This window comes from Oncorhynchus nerka, linkage group LG22 (assembly GCF_034236695.1).
Source record: "Oncorhynchus nerka isolate Pitt River linkage group LG22, Oner_Uvic_2.0, whole genome shotgun sequence".
Lineage (NCBI taxonomy): Eukaryota > Metazoa > Chordata > Actinopteri > Salmoniformes > Salmonidae > Oncorhynchus > Oncorhynchus nerka.
In genome coordinates this window covers 49,325,844-49,350,775 of record NC_088417.1, presented here as the reverse complement: position 1 = coordinate 49,350,775, position 24,932 = coordinate 49,325,844, and the positions used below count along the sequence as shown (strand labels likewise).

General features: G+C 42.6%; 1 protein-coding gene across 20 annotated transcripts in view; it reads right to left on the bottom strand.

Moving 5' to 3' along the window:
• Positions 1–24,932, bottom strand: part of dlg2 (discs, large homolog 2 (Drosophila)) — a 367,048-nt gene that overhangs the window by 196,942 nt on the left and 145,174 nt on the right. The window contains exon 1 of one of the 20 annotated variants that reach the window (XM_065007217.1): positions 18,887–19,186. The exons of the other annotated variants lie outside the window; for them this stretch is intronic. Within the exon in view, the coding sequence (XP_064863289.1) occupies positions 18,887–18,916 (30 nt within the window). The 5' untranslated portion in view covers positions 18,917–19,186. Of the gene's footprint in view, positions 1–18,886; positions 19,187–24,932 lie in introns of those variants that run through there. 20 annotated transcript variants of the gene reach the window in all.

Sequence of the window (24,932 nt, the reverse complement as noted above, 5' to 3'; positions counted from 1 at the left end):
TAATCGCTCCTCTTTCACACCAGCTGCCAAACTAACCCTGATTCAGATGACCATCCTAGACTACGGAGATGTCATTTATAGATCGGCAGGTAAAGGTGCTCTCGAGCGGCTAGATGTTCTTTACTATTCGGCCATCAGATTTGCCACCAATGCTACTTATAGGACACATCACTGCACTTTACTCCTCTGTAAACTGGTCATCTCTGTACACCCGTCGCAAGACCCACTGGTTGATGCTTATTTATAAAATCCTCTTAGGCCTCACTCCCCCCTATCTGAGATATCTACTGCAGCCCTCATCCTCCACATACAACACCCGTTCTGCCAGTCACATTCTGTTAAATGTCCCCAAAGCACACACATCCCTGGTCGCTCCTCTTTTCAGTTCGGCTGCAGCTAGCGACTGGAACGAGCTGCAACAAACACTCAAACTGGACAGTTTTATCTCCATCTCTTCGTTCAAAGGCTCAATCATGGACAATTGTGTCAGCTTCGCATAATGTATGGTCGTCTCTGCCTTCTTGCCCTTTGTGCTGTTGTCTGTGCCCAATAATGCTTGTACCATGTTGTGCTGCTGCCATGTTGTGTTGCTACTATGTTGTTGTCATGTTGTGTTGCTACCATGCTTTGTTGACATGTGTTGCTGCCAAGCTATGTTGTTGTCTTAGGTCTCTCTTTATCTAGTGTTGTGGTGTCTCTTGTTGTGATGGGTGTTTTGTCCTATATTTGTATTTTTAATCCCCCGTCACCGCAGGAGGCCTTTTACCTTTTGGTAGGCCGTCTTTGTAAATAAAAATGTGTTTTTAACTGTCTTACCTAGTTAAATTAAGGTTAAATAACATTTAGATAATCTGAAGTAGCCAATACAGCCACTAGATGTCATCTGATAAAAAATATTTTTAAAAATCTAACTTTAAAATGACCAAAATTCTGGTAGTTTTCTGGGAAACTTACAAAGCTTTCCAGTCATATACCCTCGCTGTGCAACCCTACACATACTACTATAACCCTGAGTGTGCTCGAGGGGTGAGAGAGAGGCCCATCTGACAGCTGGTTAAACTGAGGAAAATGTCCTTTTGCTTCGTAAAAAGAGGAACGCAAGACTGAATACGTAATGAGGTCCTCTGGGGAAAATGTGAGCCTATTTTTACACACACTGTTATAACTAACTCATTATAGAGACCCAGCACATGCACAGGCTACTCTAGGCAGACAAATATGTGCTTTTCTTTGATCAATACAGCCAATTAAAAGGCCATCACTACCGAAAGTCAAATTGAATGGCCGTGGAGCCCAGTCCAGGTAGGGATGGAACGAGATGTATAGATTTTCACAAGGCAGGGAAGGTTAGTGTAGAATGGATGGAGGGGTTGGGGGGATTCTTGAAACCAGTCTATCAGTTAATCTGACCACACTTTAATGGGTAGATTCTCTCTCTTTCTCTCAGAGATTGAGAGAGAGAGAGAGGTATTGTACTTTACAACGATGATGATGTTGTGGGACATGTGTGTACAGCATGTCAATGTGGAAAGTCAATAAACAAACATATACAACTGTTGACAAATTACATCAGACTTTAAATGTCCCTTGGTCCTACAGTATCTGACATCTTCACATGACTGGCTTGCTTTTGGCCACTTTTTCAGGTTTGCCTTGAAGCTTGCAAAGGTACTGCACTCTCTCACACTGGTTGGCAGGGTGTTCCGTAATCCAGACCCTTTGATTCAAAAAGCAGTCTGGACAAATTTGTTGGACCTAAACTGAGTTGAGCATTCCCCTCTGGTTGAAGCTCTTGTCGCCTTGGTACTGTCCTTGCAATATGTAAGGAACTGCTTCAGAGGTGGTGGGGCAAGGCCATGAGTGATCTTAAACAGCAGAGGTGTCAACAAGGCATACAAAGCTGTCCAAGCTCAGTATTGTGTTCTTTCATGCCATCGCAGTGACGATAAGTGTTTGTTTTGTTGTCCAGCACTTTCAGTTTGTTTACAGAGCTTTTGAAGTGGTTTCGTTGCTGTGATACTGGCTTGTGAGTGTGGTCAGGTTGTGACACTGTACGTTGTTACTCTTCGATGACGTCATACGAAAGGTCAAAAAGGTAAGAGCGTCTGCTAAATGACTTAAATGTAAATGTAAATGTTTCCTATGCCTTTTCTTTTGTATGTTATCGGTGACGTGGTTGTTAAGTCTTTTGAACATCGAGACATAATATTCGTAGAAAACGTGAAGGGATGGTGTCAACTACTGGGGCCAGTGTGTCTAAAAGACTGAGGAGAACTGACACGTATTAAACCTACTAACATGATCTCACATAATCCCATGACCAGGTAGGTTACGTCCCAAATGGCATCCTATTCTCTACATAGTGAACCACTTTTGACCAGAGCCTCATTGTCTCAAAGTGGCCAAGGGAGACATCTATAAAGATGCCTAATCTCAAGGGATTTGTCCTGCTCACACATTTCTGAACAAAATCAAACAAATGTGCCAGTACTGTATGACATGTTAGGGCTCTTCACTGAAATGCACTACATTATGCAGAGGTTTAAGAATGTTCCATGGCTGGCTGTAGGGTTGCCTGATGAGCTGTGTGCTGCTCATGTATAGGGTAACGCTGTGCTGCCCTCAGTGCACGGAGGGTCCTTCCCCGGCGTTTGCTGCACTCCGAAAGGCTCAGCTCGTGGAGACGGGATGAGACGAGAATGTGAGGTGGCATGGCCGAGGGCTGATTCTGAGCTCTGTGCGGAATTGTTTGGAATCTCCTCGCGGTTGTGTGCACTGACCCCTTTTCCGTGGCTTTATATACCAACTCATCACTACGCTAGCCCTATTTCCCGTTCTCCAAGACGTGAAGGGCGGGAGGGAGAGCAGAGTTAGGGAGGAAAAGGGAAGCACCTGCCCTCTCCCCATACGTTTGGAGAGTACTACTTTCATTCCATTTAATAGATGCTGAATCCAATTCTTCCTGTACATAACAGCCTTCTACTGACTGTTTAATTATTCATATTTGACCCTTGCCAATAAATCTCAACCAATTAAATTGCCTAAAACATGTCCCTCTATGCTGCTATTGCTCAGCAGTTGAGGCATGTTTGTTGGAATGTGTGCGTGTCCAAAATATGTCCAGGAGCCATTTTCTTACAAACAGCATTACAGTGAAATGGGACATTTCAAAGATACTCTACATGCGTCAATTTGGGGATTATTTAAGCTTGTAGAGACAAGGAATTTAGCTCTATAGTGAGAATGACTCTGGTCTCCCTCTCCCTCCCCCATCTCTGGTGCAGAGGGAGCATGGATCACTGACGCTGAGATCCGCTGTACCTTGTTAAGAGCAAATGCTCTTAGTCATGCCTCTGTGACAGGCAGCAAAAATAATAATTCAGTGACTGACATACTAGGCATCCTGCAGTCTTCCACTATAGCAAATCATTCGCTTCAATTTGTCAGGATTTGTTCTGAATAAAAAGAAAAAGAAACATGAGAAATTTGAAAGAAGTGGTGTAAAACCGTCACTGAAACATGCTGATATTGGACTCCCTCAACAAATGTGGATCCCTATGCATTCTACTTTACAAGAACCAATGGGAAGCTAAATCGATTCCTTGTTGCTTGACGTAAAGGCTGAAATACTGTTTTAGGTACAAACACATGACATCTTTAGCAAGAACTCCCATCTAGGCACAAAGCCAGTCCTCATTACACTGCAAAGGCAGTAGTGGATAGTGGAATGGGGGGTTTCAGACTTTTTTCCGCAGGCATGATTCACTTTCTATGGGATCTGAATCAGCTGACGGAGCGGCCAAAGCTCTCGGGCTTGAACTGACGTGTTCTGAGCCCAGTTTTTGGGAAAGAGGAACGCGAACGGGAAAAAGCAAAAGGTTAAGCAGAGAGTAGAGCAACACATAAGAGATGTACCTGCATCACCGTGTCTCGGAAAGGAGTAGCCATGACCTTTCCACTAAGATTAACAAGGAGCGACAGTAAGAGGATGCACAAACGGTGTTAAGCACTATGCACGAGCTATGCATATGCTGGAGATCTGGCTTCATTAGGTCCCGGGTAACATTAATATGGACTTTTGTTTTTGATGCTGGGCTAAAACTCAATAATCCCTCTAATGCGAATGTTTCTTGGCTTTCGCATCATACGAACTGTCCAATATCCCATACAAATATTTGTGTGAGCGGTGTACATCATTTAAACTACACACTCCTTTTTGGAAAATTCCATCTACTTATCCCAAACATAAAAAACAACACTATAACACAACCAGAGCCCCACGCATCAGCATCAACTCTACTTTAACGACAAAACAAGGCACTCAACAGCCGTCAGCTGCTTACCTTGCATCCGAACATCAACGACAAGGTGTTGTTGGTGCATGCAACTTTGCAATGACAGAGCATGGGCTTGCAGTCTGGGCTTTTGACAATGGGAGACATTCCTTCAGAGGTGCGAGGCGGCCAGAGTAGCTCCAGCTCCAAGGCAGTGGAGATAAGAGATGAGGAGAAGAGGAAAGTGCACGCGCAGCTTGAGAGAGCAGCTTTACTCCTGGCTAAGCGGGAGTCTAAACCCTGCACCCTCACACCGCCCCCCCCCCCCCCGCTCTCTCTCTTTCCCTCACATACACACACATTGTCTCTCCCGCTCACCCTCATATACATATACAGTATTCCCTCTCTCTCTGTCCCACCCACAGAGCCATGGCGTGTTCCCATCGCTTCTCTATCACAGTCTTTTATGTTATCCCTTTGCTCTCCACTCTATCTCTGTGTTAAAGCTGACACTCCTTTCTCTCTCTATCCTTGCGCCACAATGTCTTTTGAAAACTACTACACTTTTGGAATAAACGTTTCCTATCAGCTTTCCTGTCATTCATTGTTTGATTGTTTTTTTTAGCAGGGCTAGTTGGGTAACGAGCGCAATTGTACAATGCACTAATATGAATTGCATCCCATTTGCTGTAAGCTGCTGTGCCAGCTTATGACAAGCGATGTTATTAAGCATTAAAACACTTTCTTTACACATTGGTTTAGCCATGATGTGTGTGAGACTCAATGTGAACTAGCAAAATGACATACCGTTCACATCACTCTTCTGATAGTGGTGGAAAGGTACTGTGTCAGGCCACCGCAGGTAAACAGTAACCAAGTTAACTATGGTCTGAATCGGAGTAGGAGCTGATGAAAATAAGATTTTTTTTATTTTTTATGAAATGGTAAAAAAAGAAAACAAACATTTTGGGTTAATGGGTTTGAAAATTGATGACAGGTACGAAAACTGTGCATTTTCTGTGCTCTGGAAAGATTTGATTTTGACACAAATCAGGTGTATGATGCCATTCTCAAAACAAAGACGACAATAACAAACACTATTTCTTTTGATCACCCTAGGCAGTTTCAAGGACACCCACATCAATCTCACAATCATGTAAACAGTTTTGTGTTTCGTCAGGAGACGTTAGCGCTATGATTTATCCTGCCATCTCTCATCACTACGGTATTTAAATGTGTGACAGTACAGGGGAGCTGAACACAACCCAAGCCCGGCCTGGCGGGATGCCCATGTGAGTGCGGAGGGCCAGGATTAGGGGAATTTAAGAGAGTGCTGGATCTTCTGAGGTCAAGGTGAGAATTGCAAGTTGACACTCCAGGAAGATCCCTTTGGAAATAAACAAGGAACCTCCTGCTTCCTAACCAAGACCACATATAATGACAAATGGAGGTTTATAATAACAATAATAATAATAATAATAATAACAACATACTGTAAATGCAGTCATGCATGCATACATTTCCATTTGGGTGGCCCCAGGGGTGAATCGAACCCACTATCCTGGTATTGCGAGTGCCATGCTACCCACTAAAGCCTGTGTGATGTTTTTGTTCATTTTGGCGTTTGGCAATGGCTTTTTCCAGCTGTTCCCGGACACCTTTTTTCTTGAGGTAAAGTTGAAGTTCAGTAGCCGAAGTTCGGTAGCTGAAGTCTACGCGCCTTCGTCAGTGATTTGTCAACAGTAGGGGTGGGAACTATGGACGGCATTCTTCAATGAAATGCTTGCTGTCATTCAACGAGAGAAACGAGAGAGCACAGAAGCAGCTAGGCCCTACTGTCTGCAGCGCACTACTAGTTTTCATGCACAGTTTTTCACTTGAGAACTACAGCACCAAATATCTTAGCTAGATGTAAAATTGCGTGACTAAGACCTCCTTGGCAAAAATCTCTAAATTAATTTCTTGATTTCTCTCATTTTAATTATGACTATTTTAATCAAGTGTTATGGTTGTTGCTACGTTTGCTCAAGAGGGACAAACAGTAATATTGCCGCTTATATTTAGCAAAGATATACACAGGATCCAACCTAAAGGAGTGTGTGTGTGTGTGTGGTCCTTAAAACCTTTTTTCCTTTCAAGCTCTCTGTAACGAAGTAAACATGTGGCCCCCTCACTTCTGTGTGTGTTACCAACAATGACCCATAGGGGGTGCAACAAGACTGAGTTTTTGTTTGTGCTGGGGCACAAGGTTGGTGCTGGATAAAGGTGTGGGCCAAGCAACTCATCAGACCTGATGCTTATGGAATTACAGCATCCCTGAATAACCAGAGTCTGCCATTATAATTAGGTTGGAGGTTTTATTTATTCGCACCAATGAAAATAAGTGAAAGACAAAACAGTATAGATAAAATAAATCTGTTAAAGCATATTCATTAGAATTGTACATGATATATAAAATACCAGCGTTATAGTGTGGTAATATAAAACAAAACCACTTAATTGAATGCTTTCTGGCAGGCAAATTTTCCCTGTTGAGTGCTTCCTACTGAAATAACTGGTAAACTAGTGAATATGTAACGAGAAACTACTGATAAAAACTTGGCATAAAAGATTCCAAGTGGGGCTGAGACAGACTATTCATTCACCCAGCGAAATCTAGACTTTCCACTCACGGCCTTTTGATACCGTATACAGGTTTAAAATGGCAGATCTTGTCATTGATAAGCCCCTAAATTGGAACGCAGTGGCTGTACAATAACATGTAATGCAATGGTTACTCAGGTTGTCCGCTTCAATGCGTTGGTTTTGACTGACAGACATTATAAACGTGAGCACCGAGGCCCCCATTCCTCCCACTAATTGAGCTACTTTTGCACATTTGTTGTTTTCTGATTGGCTGAAAGGCTGTAAATCTGAAAGATGAGACGTTGAGGATTATAATAAAATAGCGCTTTGATGTCATACAAGCAAACCACACACACGAGTCCAAAAGGTGTACTTCCCATTTCCATACTTGACAACTCGTGTAATTTACAGTATCAATGTTTATGATCGCTACGTTACAATGACGACATGCGTTATACCCTGGGGTGTCCTGAACACAATGAGCCTGTCGTATTGTGAAGAACCATGCTCATAAGGTTCTAAATGGAACTGTTATGATGCTATAAAGAACACTTTCTGAAGGTTCTACAAAGAACAATTAAACAAAGGTTCTACAGTGGCCTATTTTGTTGCCTTACAACCTGAAATTAAAATAGATTTTTGGGGGGTTGATATCATTTGATTTACACAACATGCCTACCACTTTGAAGATGCTAAATATTTTTTATTGTGAAACAAACAAGAACTAAGACAAAAAAACTTTTAAAAACTTGAGCGTGCATAACTATTCACACACCTAAGGTAAAAACTTTGTAGAGCCACATTTTGCAGCAATTACAGCTGCAAGTCTCTTGGGGTACGTATGTCTCTATAAGCTTGGCACATCTAGCCACTGGGATTTTTGCCCATTCTTCAAGGCAAAACTGCTCCAGCTCCTTCAAGTTGGATGAGTTTCCTGCTGGTGTACAGCAAACTAAGTCATATCACAGATTCTCAATTGGATTGAGATCTGGTCTTTGACTAGGCCATTCCAAGACATTTAAACGTTCCCCCTTAAACCACTCGAGTGTTGCTTTAGCAGTCTCAAATCTCCCAGTCTCAAATCTCTGGAAGACTGAAACAGGTTTCCACTCAAGAATTTCCCTGTATTTAGCGCAATCCATCATTCCTTCAATTCTGACCAGTTTCCCAGTCCCTGCCAATGAAAAACATCCCCACAGCATGATGCTGCCACCACCATGCTTCACTGTGGGGATAGTATTCTTGGGGTGGTGAGAGGCGTTGGGTTTGCACCAGACATAGCGTTTCCTTGATGGCCAAAAAGCTCAATTTAAGTCTCATCTGACCAAAGTACCTTCTTCCATATGTTTGGGTAGTCTCCCACATGCCTTTTGGCGAACATCAAACGTGCTTGCTTATCTTTTTCTGACCACTCTTCCGTAAAGCACAGCTCTGTGGAGTGTACGGCTTAAAGTGGTCCTATGGACAGATACTCCAATCTCCGCTGTGGAGCTTTGCAGCTCTTTCAGGGTCTCTTGGTCTCTGTTTCCTCTCTGATTAATGCCCTCCTTGCCTGGTCCGTGAGATTTGGTGAGCGGCCCTCTCGTGGCAGGTTTGTTGTGGTGCCATATTCTTTCCAGTTTTTAAAATTGGATTTAATGGAGCTCCGGGGATGTTCAAAGTTTCTGATATTGTTTCTCCACAACTTTGTCCCTGACCTGTTTGGAGAGCTCCTTGGTCTTTATGGTGCCGCTTGCCTGGTGGTGCCCCTTGCTTAGTGGTGTTGCAGACTCTGGGGCCTATCAAAACAGGTGTATATATACTGAAATCATGTAACAGATCATATGACACTTAGATTGCACCCAGGTGGACTTTGTTTAACTAATTATGTGACTTCTGAAGGTGATTGGTTGCACCAGATCTTATTTAACTAATTATGTGACTTCTGAAGGTGATTGGTTGCACCAGATCTTATTTAACTAACTATGTGACTTCTGAAGGTGATTGGTTGCACCAGATCTTATTTAGGGGCTTCATTGCAAAGGGGGTGAATACAGATGCACGCACCACTTTAACATGTTTTTTTTTTTTTTGAATCTTTTGAAATAAGTAATTTTTTTCCTTTCACTTCACCAATTTGGACTATTTTGTGTATGCCCATTACATGAAGTCCAAATAAAATCCATTTAAATTACAGGTTGAAATGCACCAAAAAAGGAAAAACGCCCAGGGGGATGAATACTTTGGGTTCCGCTATGGTTACAACCCTAATTGGTGCTATATATTACACTTAATGTTTCTACAAATGACCAACAGACTGTTTCTACAAATGACCAACAGACTGTTTCTACAAATGACCAACAGACTGTTTCTACAAACATCTCCAATCCAAAGTTAAATCTAGAATTGGCTTCCTATTTCGCAACAAAGCATCCTTCACACATGCTGCCAAACATACCCTTGTAAAATTGACCATCCTACCAATCCTCGACTTTGGCGATGTCATTTACAAAATAGCCTCCAATACCCTACTCAACAAATTGGATGCAGTCTATCACAGTGCTATCCGTTTTGTCACCAAAGCCCCATATACTACCCACCATTGCGACCTGTACGCTCTCGTTGGCTGGCCCTCGCTTCATACTCGTCGCCAAACCCACTGGCTCCATGTCATCTACAAGACCCTGCTAGGTAAAGTCCCCCCTTATCTCAGCTCGCTGGTCACCATAGCATCTCCCACCTGTAGCACACGCTCCAGCAGGTATATCTCTCTAGTCACCCCCAAAACCAATTCTTTCTTTGGCCGCCTCTCCTTCCAGTTCTCTGCTGCCAATGACTGGAACGAACTACAAAAATCTCTTAAATTGGAAACACTTATCTCCCTCACTAGCTTTAAGCACCAACTGTCAGAGCATCTTACAGATTACTGCACCTGTACATAGCCCACCTATAATTTAGCCCAAACAACTACCTCTTTCCCAACTGTATTTAATTAATTTATTTATTTTGCTCCTTTGCACCCCATTATTTTTATTTCTACTTTGCACATTCTTCCATTGCAAAACTACCATTCCAGTGTTTTACTTGCTATATTGTATTTACTTTGCCACCATGGCCTTTTTTGCCTTTACCTCCCTTCTCACCTAATTTGCTCACATTGTATATAGACTTGTTTTTTTTTACTGTATTATTGACTGTATGTTTGTTTTACTCCATGTGTAACTCTGTGTCGTTGTATATGTCGAACTGCTTTGCTTTATCTTGGCCAGGTCGCAATTGTAAATGAGAACTTGTTCTCAACTTGCTTACCTGGTTAAATAAAGGTGAAATAAATAAATAAATAAAAATATTGTTAAAATGTAATAGGTGTTATTATTGTGTAAATGCAGAAGTTGAATCAGGTATGCTAGATCTGGAACAGTTGGGGGTCCCTGAGAAGAGAATTGAGAACCACTGATTAAGTCAACAGTTCTCAATTGACACAAGGCCTTAAATGAGTCTTTCTCAAGACACTGTTAGTGGCTATGTAGTCATAATTAAGATGTAATTACATACACAACAGATTGGAGCAACTGGAATGACACGCACTCATGGTTGCACAAGAAGAGCTGTGTGCAAACCACAACCCAAACTATTTTAATTATCACTAAAAGATTAAAGAACCCTTTTCTGAACTGCAAATACCCATTGAAGGGCTCAAAGGGTCATGACGGATCCAAATAAAACCATCTCGCTTACCAAAGAACCCTTGAGGAACCCTCTCTTCGAAGTGTGTAGGGTCCTAGGTTAACCTTCTCCAAGGAAGACTTGCTGTCAAGGTGAATTTCCTGGCTGGCATTATTACATTATTATGAATAATATTGATAGATTTGGTCGATGGTTCCCTATTTATTCGAACCTACACCATTGCTAATTCTAATTCTTCCATTCTACACTATGTGTAGATGTCCCCACACACAGATAATGTGTTGCAAGCGCTGCGCTCTACCAGCTGAGCCACACAGGACCACAGCTAGCAAAGCATGTTCATCTTAAGACCTGTCTATACTAAATCAAATCAAATTGTATTTGTCACATGCGCCGAATACAACAGGTGCATACCTTATCAAAATAGGCTGTCTCATCGTTGTTGGTGATCAGGCCTACCATTGTTGTGTCATCGGCAAACATAATGATGGTTCTGGATTCGTGCAGTCATGAGTGAACATGGAGTACAGGAGGGGACTGAGCACGTACCGCTGAGGGGCCCCAATGTTGAGGATCAGTGGCAGATATGTTGTTGCCTACCTTAACCACCTGGGGGCGCCCTTCAAGAAGTCCAGGATACAGTTGCAGAGGGAGGTGTTTAGTCCCAGGGCCATTAGCTTAGTGATGAGCTTTGAGGGTGATATGGTGTTGAACGCTGAGCTGTAGTCAATGAATAGCATTCTCACATAGGTGTTCCTTTTGTCAAGGTGTGAAAGGGCAGTATGGAGTGCAATAGAGATTGCATCATCTGTGGATCTGTTGGGGCGATATGCACATTGGAGTGGGTCTAGGGTTTCTTGGATAATGGTGTTGATGTGAGCCATGACCAGCCTTTCAAAGCATTTAATGGCTACAGACGTGAGTGCTATGGGGCAATAGTCATTTAGACAGGTTACCTTAGTGTTCTAGGGCACAGGGACTATGGTGGTCTGCTTAAAACATGTTGGTATTACAGACTCGGACAGAGAGAGGTTGAAAATGTCAGTGAAGACACTTGCCAGTTGGTCAGCGCATGCTCGGAGTACAGATCCTGGTAATCCGTCTGGCCCTGCGGCCTTGTGAATGTTGACCTGTTTAAAAGGTCTTACTCACATCGGCTGAGGAGAGCGTGATCACACAGTCGCCCGGAACAGCTGGTGCTCTCATGTTTCAGTGTTACTTGCCTCGAAGCGAGCATAGAAGTTATTTAGCTCGTCTGGTAGGCTCGTATCACTGGGCAGCTCCCAGGCTGTGCTTCTCATTGTCGTCTGTAATAGTTTGCAAGCCCTTCCACATCCGACGCGTGTCAGAGCCGGTTTAGTACAATTCGATCTTAGTATGAGTATAATGTCGCCCTAGCACGCCTTTAACTAAACCTGAGGAGTCTGTTTCCTCTGCATGTGCAGCAGTGTTACAGTTACACGGTGACACAGCTGATTCAGCTACAGGAGTAGAACAGGCCTTGATGCTAAGGGTGATGGGCACCACACAGGAAACCATAAGGCGGTCAGTGACCGCAGCTCCCTCGCTGTCTGACGGTTCAATTTTGTTCTGATTTTCCTCACTCTGCAGTGCAGGTCACATACATTGGGGAGTGGAAAGGAGGAGAGGGCGGAATGAGTCTTCAGTGCAGTCAATAAGCAGCATTTAAGCCCGAATCATCATATCAGAAAATCTCTTCCGATACTGCCAATATACCAGCCACCTCCTCATTATTATCAACCCCTGGAAAAGCAGTGCACATTAAAATGCCTTCAGTGGTGGAGTCTTGGGCAATTGAAAAAAAAAAAAGTATTTTACTCAGACACCACTTGAACTAGTCCAGTCATTTATTGATATAAGAAAGTTGCATCTGTCTCCTAATCATTCATATGTCTGTATATAAGACAGTTGGATCACAATGTTTAATCCGAAAAGTCTGGACGTTACAATTTCCCCTGTGACAGGGGCAATTGTAACAGTAAGGGGGGTAAAATGTAACACCTAAAAAATAACCCAAATGAACTTCAAAAACATTAATGTTAATGAATTATCATATTATCAAAGACGCATGTAATGATTTTGCATATGCAAGTCTTGCTATGCACGTAACCAAGATTTACAGTAACGCCGTTTGTCCATGGCCATTCGGTTCCTCTCAAAACTGTTTACAACTTCTTTGGTACTTTTAATAGGACCCCAAGGCTATTTAAAATTAGTATTTGTATAATTCATAAGATCTTAAAGTTAAAATCAGTTGTTTTCATCATTTGGCTGCTTGGCTCAGGGTCATTTTAACACTGCGTTACAATTGCCTCTAACCCAGCAGCCATGACAAAACCTCATGTGCCAAGCAAGAGACAATAGTGACGCGTGTCAATCATGTCAATGTTTAGCCAATATATAGTGATAAAAAGTATGCTAGTTTGAATTATTGAGCATTAATGCTCAGGACAATATAAGAAAAATGCAGCTGGTGGAAAAAACTCATTTTAACCCCTAAAAAAACACACATTTACTAATATTTTGCTGACACTTTTCAAGCAGGGAGAGAACCTAAATGGGCATCTACTGTGTGAGCTCCATCACTCTAGCTTGTTTCTATTTGGGGAATTTCAAGCTGTTACAATTGCCACCTGTAACAATGTCTCCCAGTTTCCTCTACCTGCAACAAAAAAGCCCTAAAGCAGTTATTCATAATTTAGCATCACTTTCATTAGAGCATGACAGGAGAGTACTTTCTCCTGCTGTCTACGGTCTTAGCAGGTGCAGATGCAGTGCAGCATATCAAAAAGAGAGCCAGGCAGCTCAGCTTTTTTTTAACCTTCTCTGATTTTCTTTCAGCACTCCCCCAAGCTACAGTAACCAGTGATGTACTGTACACGTGCGACACCGCACATGACTCTGAGATTGCCCTTTCACACTCCAAGATGAAATGTAGAGACCCATGTAATATACAATCATATAAATATATGCCATTTAGCAGACTGCTTCATCCTTAAGTCATGCGTGCATACATTTTTCCTATGGGTGGCCTCAGCGGGAAAACAATCCCACTATCCTGCCGTTACAAGCAGAACAGACGTAAAAGATTAATACAAGTTTTCAAAGCCACACTAACAGAAATTTCAAATCAAAGAACATATAAAAGTTCTAATAACGAACTGGATGTTCCAAAAGCATCTGTGTCCGAGCTAAGGCGGTAGCCTTACAGAATTCCTAAGAAGCTGCCGCAGGAGCCATCCGTTCCTCGCTGCAGGGCATAAAGACGACGGCACAGTGGAAATTAATTTAGAGTTTGATTGCATTTACAGCAGAATTAATTACAGCATGATAGAGGTGATTAAGCTTGTAGCTGAGTGGCAGCACGGAGGTCCCACATCAAAGACGAACACGAAAAGTACTCGTTACATTTTGAATGCTTAGCAGGACAGAAAATGGTCCATTTCTCACACTTATCAAGAGAACATCCCTGGTCATCCCTACTACCTCTGATCTGGCAGACTCACTAAACACAAATGCTTTGCTTGTAAATGATGTCTGAGTGTTGGATTGTGACCCTGGCTATCCGTAAAGAAAAGACAAAAAAGAAAATGTTACTTTTACTTTTGATGCTTAAGTATATTTAAAACCAAATACTTTTAGACTTTTACTCAAGTAGTATTTTATTGGGTGACTTTCATTTTCTATTAAGGTATCTTTACTTTTTGAATTTAGTACCTTTTCCCACCACTGGTAAAAATGGTCTTCAAAAATGAAACTAGTAGATGCTACACACAACACTGGTACAGAAGAAACAACCACTAGACATTTGATTGAGGGGAATAATGTATTTTTAACTACATTATTCCGATAATGGAACTAAAAACACAACGTAATTCACAACAAGAAAATATTGTTCTGTTTGGTTTTACAAAACAGCAGTAATGCTAATTGTATATGATGCTGGTGATATAATAAGCAATCCCAGTGCTTTCTGGGTAAAGCCATGCCTCCTAGGTAACCAAGACAACCTACAGTAATTGTAAGTCAATGAACCAGAGAAAGAAGGGCAAATATTTGGGGTCCAAAAATGGTTTGTCAATATTTCTCTTCACACCAGCCCTAACTAATCCAAATAGAATCATGCTATTCACATAAATGAATGATGCAACAGTGAGTAATATCCCTAACTCAATGATTCTCAACCACTTATGAATCTCCATTCACGTTCCAATGAGGGTCTTGACGTGTTCACACGCATAATACAATCTTTGTTGTGTTGTGTTTTTAAAGCTGGGAATTTAGAACACAGAAGTCATACGTTTTGAATATCTTCAAGATATTTGCCATACAATGTAATCAATTAGCTTGAACAAAACGTCGCATTCTACCCAAGTATGTTTTCCAACCCACTAACAGAATATGAAATGCACACAATCCCTTGCCCCTCAGGCATAGTCCATAATGTATGAATGATGTCACACATGCACACTAATTCAATTGTAAAAACAAACACATTGTTGTGTTACCCACAATAGGGTGCACATGCAGGATTACTGCAAAAACAGTTATTTCGTGGCATATTATGTGCATAACAAACGAAGGCATTGACTTCCAAGCATTTCGCTGCACATGAACTCGAGTTCTTGGCCTGCTCTGTGTCTTGTATGTGAGTTATGTCTGCAGACAAGGCTTAACCAAAGATGAGATGAGTGCAGTGGGGAGGTATAGGCCCCTAAACGGCAGGCGATCCAGGAAAGAAAACAAAGGAAGCGGCCAAAACAATACATCAGGTCAGCCTATAGTTAACATCAGAATGCACAACAGGTTGTTTCTTCTGTTAATAATTGTACGCTGATCTGCTCCTGTGTGTATTGTTTTGTATACATTTTCTGTAAATCGTTCACAAAAGTTTATTGCATCACCTACTTGTTTTCATTCTTGTAGAAAATAGCTCTCATGGCAGGAAGTGACAAAGCCAGTGAGGTTTGCTGTGATCTCTGGACACTGCTGTGATTACTTGTCCTCTACTGATGTTGTCTTTGTGATTTACCATCTCTTAAATCATACGCTCAGCAGTGTCAGAGGCCATTCAGCTATCAAAAAAATGAAAGTGCTCAGTGTACATTTTCCTCTTTAAGAGAAATGCTCTTTCACCAGCAACATCTACATCAATGCATGTTCCCGCTGAGATATCAATAAATTAATTAGATGGACTAATTGAGGTTATTGAGGTTAAATCTAAGACTTGGTTGTGGTCACAGTGTGTATAGAAAAGCCTGATATGCGTAGTCATTCACACCACCACACAATCGTCATATTTCCATGAATACAACCAAGTAAGCATAATTACGTTGAAAATATGTCTTTCAGATATCTTTTCCAGACGTTGACCTCACATACATTTTAGGTGCTGAATGAAAGGTTAGAAGACGTATTTTGTGATGTCAAAAATACATATTTCGGAAATAAAAAAAGTATTATTTGGACGTTGAAAATACGTAATTTACAGACGTTGAAAATATGTATTTTCAAAAGATGTCGCCGTCAAGTAAATTCTTAGTGGGAATTGGTGGCCTATACTCTTTCACTACAGCTCTTCCCTCAAATTTAAAGGCAGGATCAGGGGGATTCTAGGCTAGTAGAATGAGATTCCACCATTGCTTAGGCTACCAGTCATGATGTTTCACGATCATGGACACCATCCCATTTCTGACACCAATGTTGCAAACAACATACCCGGGTCATGGCGTGAAAGAAAAACCCCTTACTGAACCAATAATATAGGTTTATATTTGGGCCAAATCATGGCCAGTCTGGACCAAATCTGAACCAATTATAAAAGTATTTTTTTGGGTCAAATCAAGGCCGATCCGGACCGGACCAAAGCTGAACCAAATATAGACGTCTACGATTGGTTCAGATTTGGTCCAGACGTTGAAATCAAGGCTGGTCCGGAGAGCACCAAAAAAAAGACATCCAAAAGACATCGCCTGACGGTAAATGCTTAGTGGGAACATAGCAGTATCACATCAAGGCATGCTTGACAAAGATGAACGCCATGCTTCCCCTCCAAATAACTTCCTGTCTGTTGACAATTCAGGAAAGGGAGTTTAAGTTAGCTTGCACTTACAAAGCATTCAACCTCTTACATGTCACGGCTTCCTCAAGACCCAACCGGGGGTTGCCAAACTACGTTAGCGGTGAAGGAGGACTTTGCCGTTGTAATCTAGTAAGGGCGTTGAATGTCATCACTAACTAAACAGAACAGAAGTCAAGAAAAACAATGTTTAAATCTGCCTAGACTGACACTATTGCCTATTCACATTATGGAGGAGCCAGTAGTGGTAGAGTCATTTGAATTATGTTGTTTTTGTCAGTAACCGGGAAGTCACCCTGTGTATGATGATGTCATATTGCTGAGTCTACCTTTAAATGGATTGTTCAATCAAAAACTATATTGTAGTATTTTGTTCATTAGACCACAGGTATTTTTTTTTTTAAATGTGTCTGTGTCAGCAATCAAGTTTTCTAGATAAAACACTTTCAGAACAGAGCAAAAAGTGTGATGATGCATTTTGAGTGATGGTTGAGTGAACTCCTGCACCCTCCTACCGCATAGATTCTGAATTGCATTCGGGTAGCGGTTGAGGCTAGAGAGAGAGCAGGGTGGGTCAGTCACTGGGTGAGTGCCAGGCCTCCCATCTGTTAACGGCCCATGTTTACTTATCTCCCTTAGCCCATGAAAAAGGAACTACCTCTCCACCTCCCACCCCTCCCTCCATCCCATTACCCCGCACCAGGCCAAAACATGAGGGCTTCCCCAAACAATGGCTGCATTCTGGACGAGAGAAAGTGGGCGATACAGGGGGAGGAGAAAGAAGGAGCAAAACAGAGAGACATGAATAAGCTAAGACCACTTGGACGAGCTCGAAAAGGGAGCAGGGCCGAAGAGTCAACACTCTCTCAAACCACCTTCTTTCTCCAGGAATGTGTCTTTTTCCCTGAGTTTATGTCCCAAATATGATGTCACAGTTTTACTGTTCACAATAAAGAAGCAGTTTTATAAACTTCCACTGTCCTCCAAGAGTTGCTGAAATGCCTCTACGCCATATATAATGTCCCCTCTCTTTTTCTCACTCTTCAAAACACGGAGCAAACTTATTTCATCTTGCCACACGCCACTTCATTGCAGGACTCTCTCTATCGCTCTCTCAAACATGCAAGTCACTATGGGTGGAAGGACTGTATAGAGCAGTGGCCCATCTCTACAAGCCAAAACAAACATGAAAGCTTCTGCTGGTGTGGGGGGTAGGGGGTGCAATCTGACCACACAAGGCTCTCACAGTCTAACTGCAGAATTAGACATTTGTCCACGTTCTCTTTAGAAGTTACTCCAAACATTTCTAAGTGTTTTTGTTGATCCTGCTGCTCTTAAAAATATATATATATTTATTTAACCTTTATTTAACTAGGCTAGTCAATTAAGAACAAATTCTTATTTACAATGACAGCCTACCCTGGCCAAACCCTAACAACGCTGGGCCAATTGTGCGCCGCCCTATGGGACTCCCAATCACGCCCGTTTGTGATACAGCCTGGAATCGAACCACGGTCTGTAATGACGCCTCTAGCACTAAGATGCAGTGCCTTAGACCACCGCACCACTCGGGAGCTGTATCGTTCAATTTAGCCAAACGTCAAATTTCGAAGTTAAGGGATAAGTTTAGCACACATTCCGGATGGTATGGGTTAAGGTTTGGGATAAGGTTAAAACCCGTGTCCACGACAGGGAACAAACACTCAACCTTCTGATCCATTCATACTTGATGCTAATTGCACTCACTGTTGCCTCAAGTGGCCTGTTTTGAAGGCATTGCCTGACATCCTCAGGACATGGATAATTTCGATGTCAATCTTGAACAATCTCACTGGACCTCAAGCCCCCGCTCCGACATGTCAGCCTCAAATACACATTCCCCTCTCCTTTACATATTTTGTTGTTTGTTCACGTGTATGTGTGTGGAGGGGGAGGAAGATAGATATAGAGGGAGGGAGAGGTGGTAAGCCAGAGACACTTTGCTGCAGTTGTTTTCTAGAGAGTTCAGTCTGCATGTCTCCACAGTTTTAAGCCTGCTGGTTGAGAAGGCAGCAAATACACACTCAACACACACACACACCCCCAACACACACCCAACACACACACACTACTAAAGCCGCAGTAAGACAGGCTCTTTATTTTATCACTTTAACACTGCCAGCTCCCTAACTCAGCACTGAAGTTTAAAAACCCCCTCGTAATTTAGTGACTGTTTTCTTACCTCCAAGCTTTTTTTCTTCTTCTCCTGCATGCCCGTGTATGGAGTGCGTATGCTCGATGTCTGAGTTTCAGGAGCACTGGAAGGATTCAATCACTCACTCTGATACTGCTCGACTGGAAGGAGCTCTCCTGAAGCTACTGCTACTTCCCACTCAGGCAGCTCTTAGACTGGCTGCTGCTCATTTAGTGTCTCTCTCTGTGTGTGTGTGTGGTGTGTGTGTGTGTGTGTGTGGTGTGGTGTGGTGTGTGTGTGTGTGTGCGTGCTTGCGTGCCAGCAATGCTGACGGGATGTGGGACAGCTAACAATTGCTTCCCCATCGCTGCACCTACCACTCTGCGGCAAAGAGTCCCCCCTCCCCACACGCCCAGTACAGGGAGGGAGCCTAGCCAAGAAGGAACTAAGAGGCTACAGGGGCCATGTTGTAGCCCAGGCACATTTAGCTGCTGCACCACATGCCGGTAAGGGAGCAAAAAGAGGAGCACATGCAGAGATGGGGAAATGTATTGTTTGACAAAAGAAAGGGAAATGTGGCGAGTGAGGAAGTAGGATGCCCTGTGTTAGAACACATTGCATGTTCCTCAGATTTGATGTGAAGGAGATGTACATGCATGTTGTTGTTTTTTTTCAGAGAATCACATACTTTGAGGAGAGCTGTACAAGCATGGTCAACCAACCAATGGAGTTTCTGATTGGGTTGATCAGATTGATATCTAACCCAGGGTAGGGCTGTGGGGGTCACAACATTTTGTCAGCTGGTGATTGTCAAGCAAATAACTGTCGGTCTCACTGGAATTGACCGTTAATTAACATAAACACATTTAGCATCTCCTGGCTTCCACACCATTTTAAAAAGTCTATAAAAAAATTAAAAAACTATTTTAGACAGGTCAAAAGAAGCATGATATGAAGAAAATGTAGTCTACTTCAGAAGAAAATAATAGCATATTCTGATGTTAGGTCCTGGTGTGGCTATGCCAAATGGCTGTGGGCTACACTAGTTCATTTAGCAGACAATATTTGCTTATAATTCCGTGGCATTATTTTATATAATTTTATAGTATGACGAATATAATTGAACAAAGCTGAATAAAATATAAATATTTTCTTCAAAGAATTTGAGGGAGTGAGTACATGCGGCAATTCCGTGTTAATTTAGAGTTATTAATGTAACTGTAGTTGTTCTACAAACGTTGGGCTATATGATTTGATTTTCAATACATTGTAAGGCTGTATGATGAGACTAATGATGATTTGAAAAAAGGCATGAGCTTTTTGCGCAGGCTGTACACACTCCAATAGTCTCTCATAACACAATTTGACAAGCACTTGATAATGCCTCGAATTTCAAGGCAGCATAGCCTTTGTGGCCGTAATGCACTCTAAAAAAATCCATGCCTTTTGCGGCCCGGAGTGCTGCATTGTGCCCTTTTCCCAGAGTGCTGCACAATCCAAAGCATCTCTCACTCACACCACTTTCCATCACGAGATCAGGTCTTTTTCACAGGCTACAAGTGAAGACAGACACGTCGGGGACACAACTGTGCGCATCCTTATCAAATTATGAGGTGCGTATTGAAGATATTGGATGAACTGTCCACATTTACTTTTCGTCAGCCAACAAGATGAGTAGGCCTAACGAACAGCAAAAGTGGTGAAGCATGGTGGTGGCAGCATCATGCTGTGGGGATGTTTTTCAGGTGCAGGAACTAGGAAACTATTCAGGATCGAGGCAAAGAGATATTCTTGATGAAAACTGTCTCCAGTGCGATCAGGACCTCAGACTGGGGCCAAGGTTCACCTTCCAACAGCACAACAACCCTAAACACACAGCCAAGACAACGCAGAAGTGGCTTCGGGAAGAGTCTCTGAATGTCCTTGAGTGGCCCAGCCAGAGCCCGGACTTGAACCCGATCAAACATCTCTCGAGAGACCTGAAAATAAATGTGCAGCGATGCTCCCCATCCAACCTGACAGATCTTGAGAGGATCTGCAGAACATAATGGGAGAAACTCCCCAAATACAGATGTGCCAAGCTTGTAGCGTCATACCCAGGAAGACTTGAGGCTGTAATCGCTGTCAAAGGTGCTTCAACAAAGTACTGAGTAAAGGGTATGAATACTTACTTATTTCTAAAAACCTGTTTCTGCTTTGTCATTATGGGTATTGTGTGTAGATAGATGAGGGGGAAAAAAAGATTTAATCAATTTTAGAATAAGGCTGGAACCTAACAAAATGTGGAGTCTGAAAACTTTCTGAAGGCACTGTATCTTCTGTCATGGCTTACTGGCATACACTGTTAGACATAAGCTTCAACTCAGGTAGACTACACTGTATCTTCTGTCATGGCTTACCGGCATACACTGTTAGACATAAGCTTCAACTCAGGTAGACTATATTGTAGGTCTAGGTTTTAGATTATCACGTCACTCTCTCCGTGCAAGCTGTGCATGCTGCAGATGTTCAGCTGCTGCTGAGCAGTATATGTAGTGACATTAGGCTTTGGATAGCACAGGTGGTGACATGTAGTTAACGTTTTATTTGCGGTTTTGGGGGTGGTTGTTAGTATACTCTGTTGTTTATGCTATGTGATGGTACGTCATGTCTGAGCTGCGCGCTCTGTAGCATTCATCGTCTGCTCTTCTCTCTGTGCGATGCCTTCTGTTCTTTAACCACGTATGCATTTTCTATTCCAAATTTCAGGTAGGCAAAGGCAGCCTTTTGTTTCATGGTCCGATAGCAGGGGTTCAGTTAATCTCAGCTGTCAGGACCCTTCGGCGTGTAGTTCTCTCAGGAATCCATCTGCCTACTCTTTATGTACTAGGGAAAGCAACCAACATGCATATTAGGAGTATCTCTCCTCTCTCAGTAGCACAAGTTCACTTAAGGCTATGGTGTTGGATTTACATTAACCTTTGCTAGAGGCAGTCTGTTTGATGACTTTTATGGGTTCTTAAGCCTGAGATGCACTAATGTTTCATGCCTTTAATCTTGCATGACTATCAAAATTACATTTTTTTTATGGACTCTCACATGTTAACAGTACTTATACACTCAGCGATGAAGAATTAGCAAGAATTAGTCAGTCATCATTAACAAGAACTAACACTGCCTTATCCTCTCTTTCATGTTACACTACCTGCATGCTGAGCATGGGCGGCACCTGGCTAACCCCTGTTCAACACTGATGCTAGGAACCAATGAAAAGATCCTGGAACTCCTCACGGTTCTGATTCCTTTGTAAGCGTTGTGGGCCAGGTCTGAGCTATGGGCCGCCCACTCCTGCATCAGCACTGCTTCTCATCAGTCACGGCTTGACCCTCAAGATTATAGGCCATAATCCTCTGGTGCCTACGATGTTTCACTCCGAGGGTGTGGAGCCTACATGACTTCCGGCTGTAACTGCAAATATGATTGTGATTGCATTAGCCCTATAATCCAGCATCTATGTTGTGTTTTTTCTGCATTGCATCTCATACAGTATATAACCCTGTTACCTTAGGTGAGTGGCTGACACCTGGCGGTGCATGTATTTTGCCGGTGGTTCATAGGTAGAATATTCTCATGTACCAAGACGACAGCTCCTCTTGCTCAGCAAGGTCACCCAGCGGTGCATATATATTGCAGGTGGTTGGCTGTGTTCATAGTTATAATATTCTCATGATCCAACATGACAGCTCATCTTGCCTGGTCAAGGGCACCCGGCAGGGTGTCACTATGGCAGGCGGGTTCATACTACACTGAACAAAAATATAAATGGACCATGTAAAGTGTTGGTCCTATGTTTCATGAGCTGAAATAAAAGATTCCCACATTTTTTCATACACACAAAATGTATGCCCAAATTTGTTTACATCCCTGTTAGTGAGCATTTCTCCTTTGCCAAGATAATCCATCTACCTGAATGGCATATCAAGAAGGTGATTAAACAGCATGAACATTACAAAGGTGCACCTTGTGCTGAGGACAATAAAAGGCCACTCTAAAATGTGTAGTATTGTCACACAACACACTGCCACAGATGTCTCAAGTTTTGAGGCAGCATACAATTGACCAGAGCTGTTGCCAGATAATGTAATGTTAATTTATCTACCATAAGCCACCAACATCATTTCAGAGAATTTGGCAGTACGTCCAACCCGGCCTCAGAACCGCAGACATGTATGGTGTCGTGTGGGTGAGCAGTTTGCTGACGTCAACATTGTGTATAGAGTGCCATGGTGGCAGTGGGGTTATGGTATGGGAAAGCATAAACAATGCACAACGAACACATACCGTGACGAGAGCCTGATTCCCATTGCCGTGCGATTCATCCACCGCCATCACCTCATGTTTCAGTATAATAATGCACAGCTCCATGTCGCAAGGATCTGTACACAATTCCTGGAAGCTGAAAATGGCCTGCACACTCACCAGACATGTCACCCAATGAGCATTTTTGGGATGCTCTGGGTCGACGTGTACAACAGCGTGTTCCAGTTCCCGCCAATATCCAACAACTTCACACAGCCATTGAAGAGGTGTGGGACAACATTCCACAGGCCACAATCAACAGCCTGATCAACTCTATGCGAAGGAGATGTCATGTTGAATTAGGCAAATGCTGGTCACACCAGATACTGACTGGTTTTCTGATCCAGGCCCCTACCTTTTTTTTAAGGTACCTGTGATCAACATACAGTGGGGCAAAAAGTATTTTGTCAGCCACCAATTGTGCAAGTTCTCCCACTTAAAAAGATGAGGCCTGTAATTTTCATAATAGGTACACTTCAACTATGACAGACAAAATTAGAAAAAAAATAAAGAAAATCACATTGTAGGATTTTTAATGAATTTATTTGCAAATTATGGTGGAAAATAAGTATTTGGTCACCTACAAACAAGCAAGATTTCTGGCTCTCACAGACCTTCTGAGAGGCTCCTCTGTCCTCCACTCGTTACCTGTATTAATGGCACCTGTTTGAACTTGTTATCAGTATAAAAGACACCTGTCCACAACCTCAAACAGTCACACTCCAAACTCCACTATGGCCAAGACCAAAGAGCTGTCAAAGGACACCAGAAACAAAATTGTAGACCTGCACCAGGCTGGGAAGACTGAATCTGCAATAGATAAGCAGCTTGGTTTGAAGAAATCAACTGTGGGAGCAATTATTAGGAAATGGAAGACATACAAGACCACTGATAATCTCCCTCGATCTGGGGCTCCACGCAAGATCTCACCCCGTGGGGTCAAAATGATCACAAGAACGGTGAGCAAAAATCCCAGAACCACACGGGGGGACCTAGTGAATGACCTGCAGAGAGCTGGGACCAATGTAACAAAGTCTACCATCAGTAACACACTACGCCGCCAGGGACTCAAATCCTGCAGTGCCAGACGTGTCCCCCTGCTTAAGCCAGTACATGTCCAGGCCCGTCTGAAGTTTGCTAGAGAGCATTTGGATGATCCAGAAGAAGAATGGGAGAATGTCATATGGTCAGATGAAACCAAAATATAACTTTTTGGTAAAAACTCAACTCGTTGTGTTTGGAGGACAAAGAATGCTGAGTTGCATCCAAAGAACACCATACCTACTGTGAAGCATGGGGGTGGAAACATCATGCTTTGGGGTTGACTAAATACTTTTTTGCCCCACTGTATGTGTCACACCCTGATCATAGTTTGCTTTGTATGTTTCTATGTTTTGGTTGGTCAGGGTGTGATCCGAGTGGGCATTCTATGTTGGATGTCTTGTTTGTCTATTTCTATGTCTGGCCTGATATGGTTCTCAATCAGAGGCAGGTGTTAGTCATAGTCTCTGATTGGGAACCATATTTAGGTAGCCTGGGTTTCACTGTGTGTTTGTGGGTGATTGTTCCTGTCTCTGTGTTTTGCACCAGATAGGGCTGTTTATTGTTTGTTAGTTTATTCATGTTTAGTGGCTTTATTAAAGAACATGAATAACCACCACGCTGCGTTTTGGTCCGCCTCTACTTCACCTAAAGAAAGCCGTTACAGTATGTCTTTATTCCCAGTCATGTGAAAACCATAGATTAGAGCCTAATG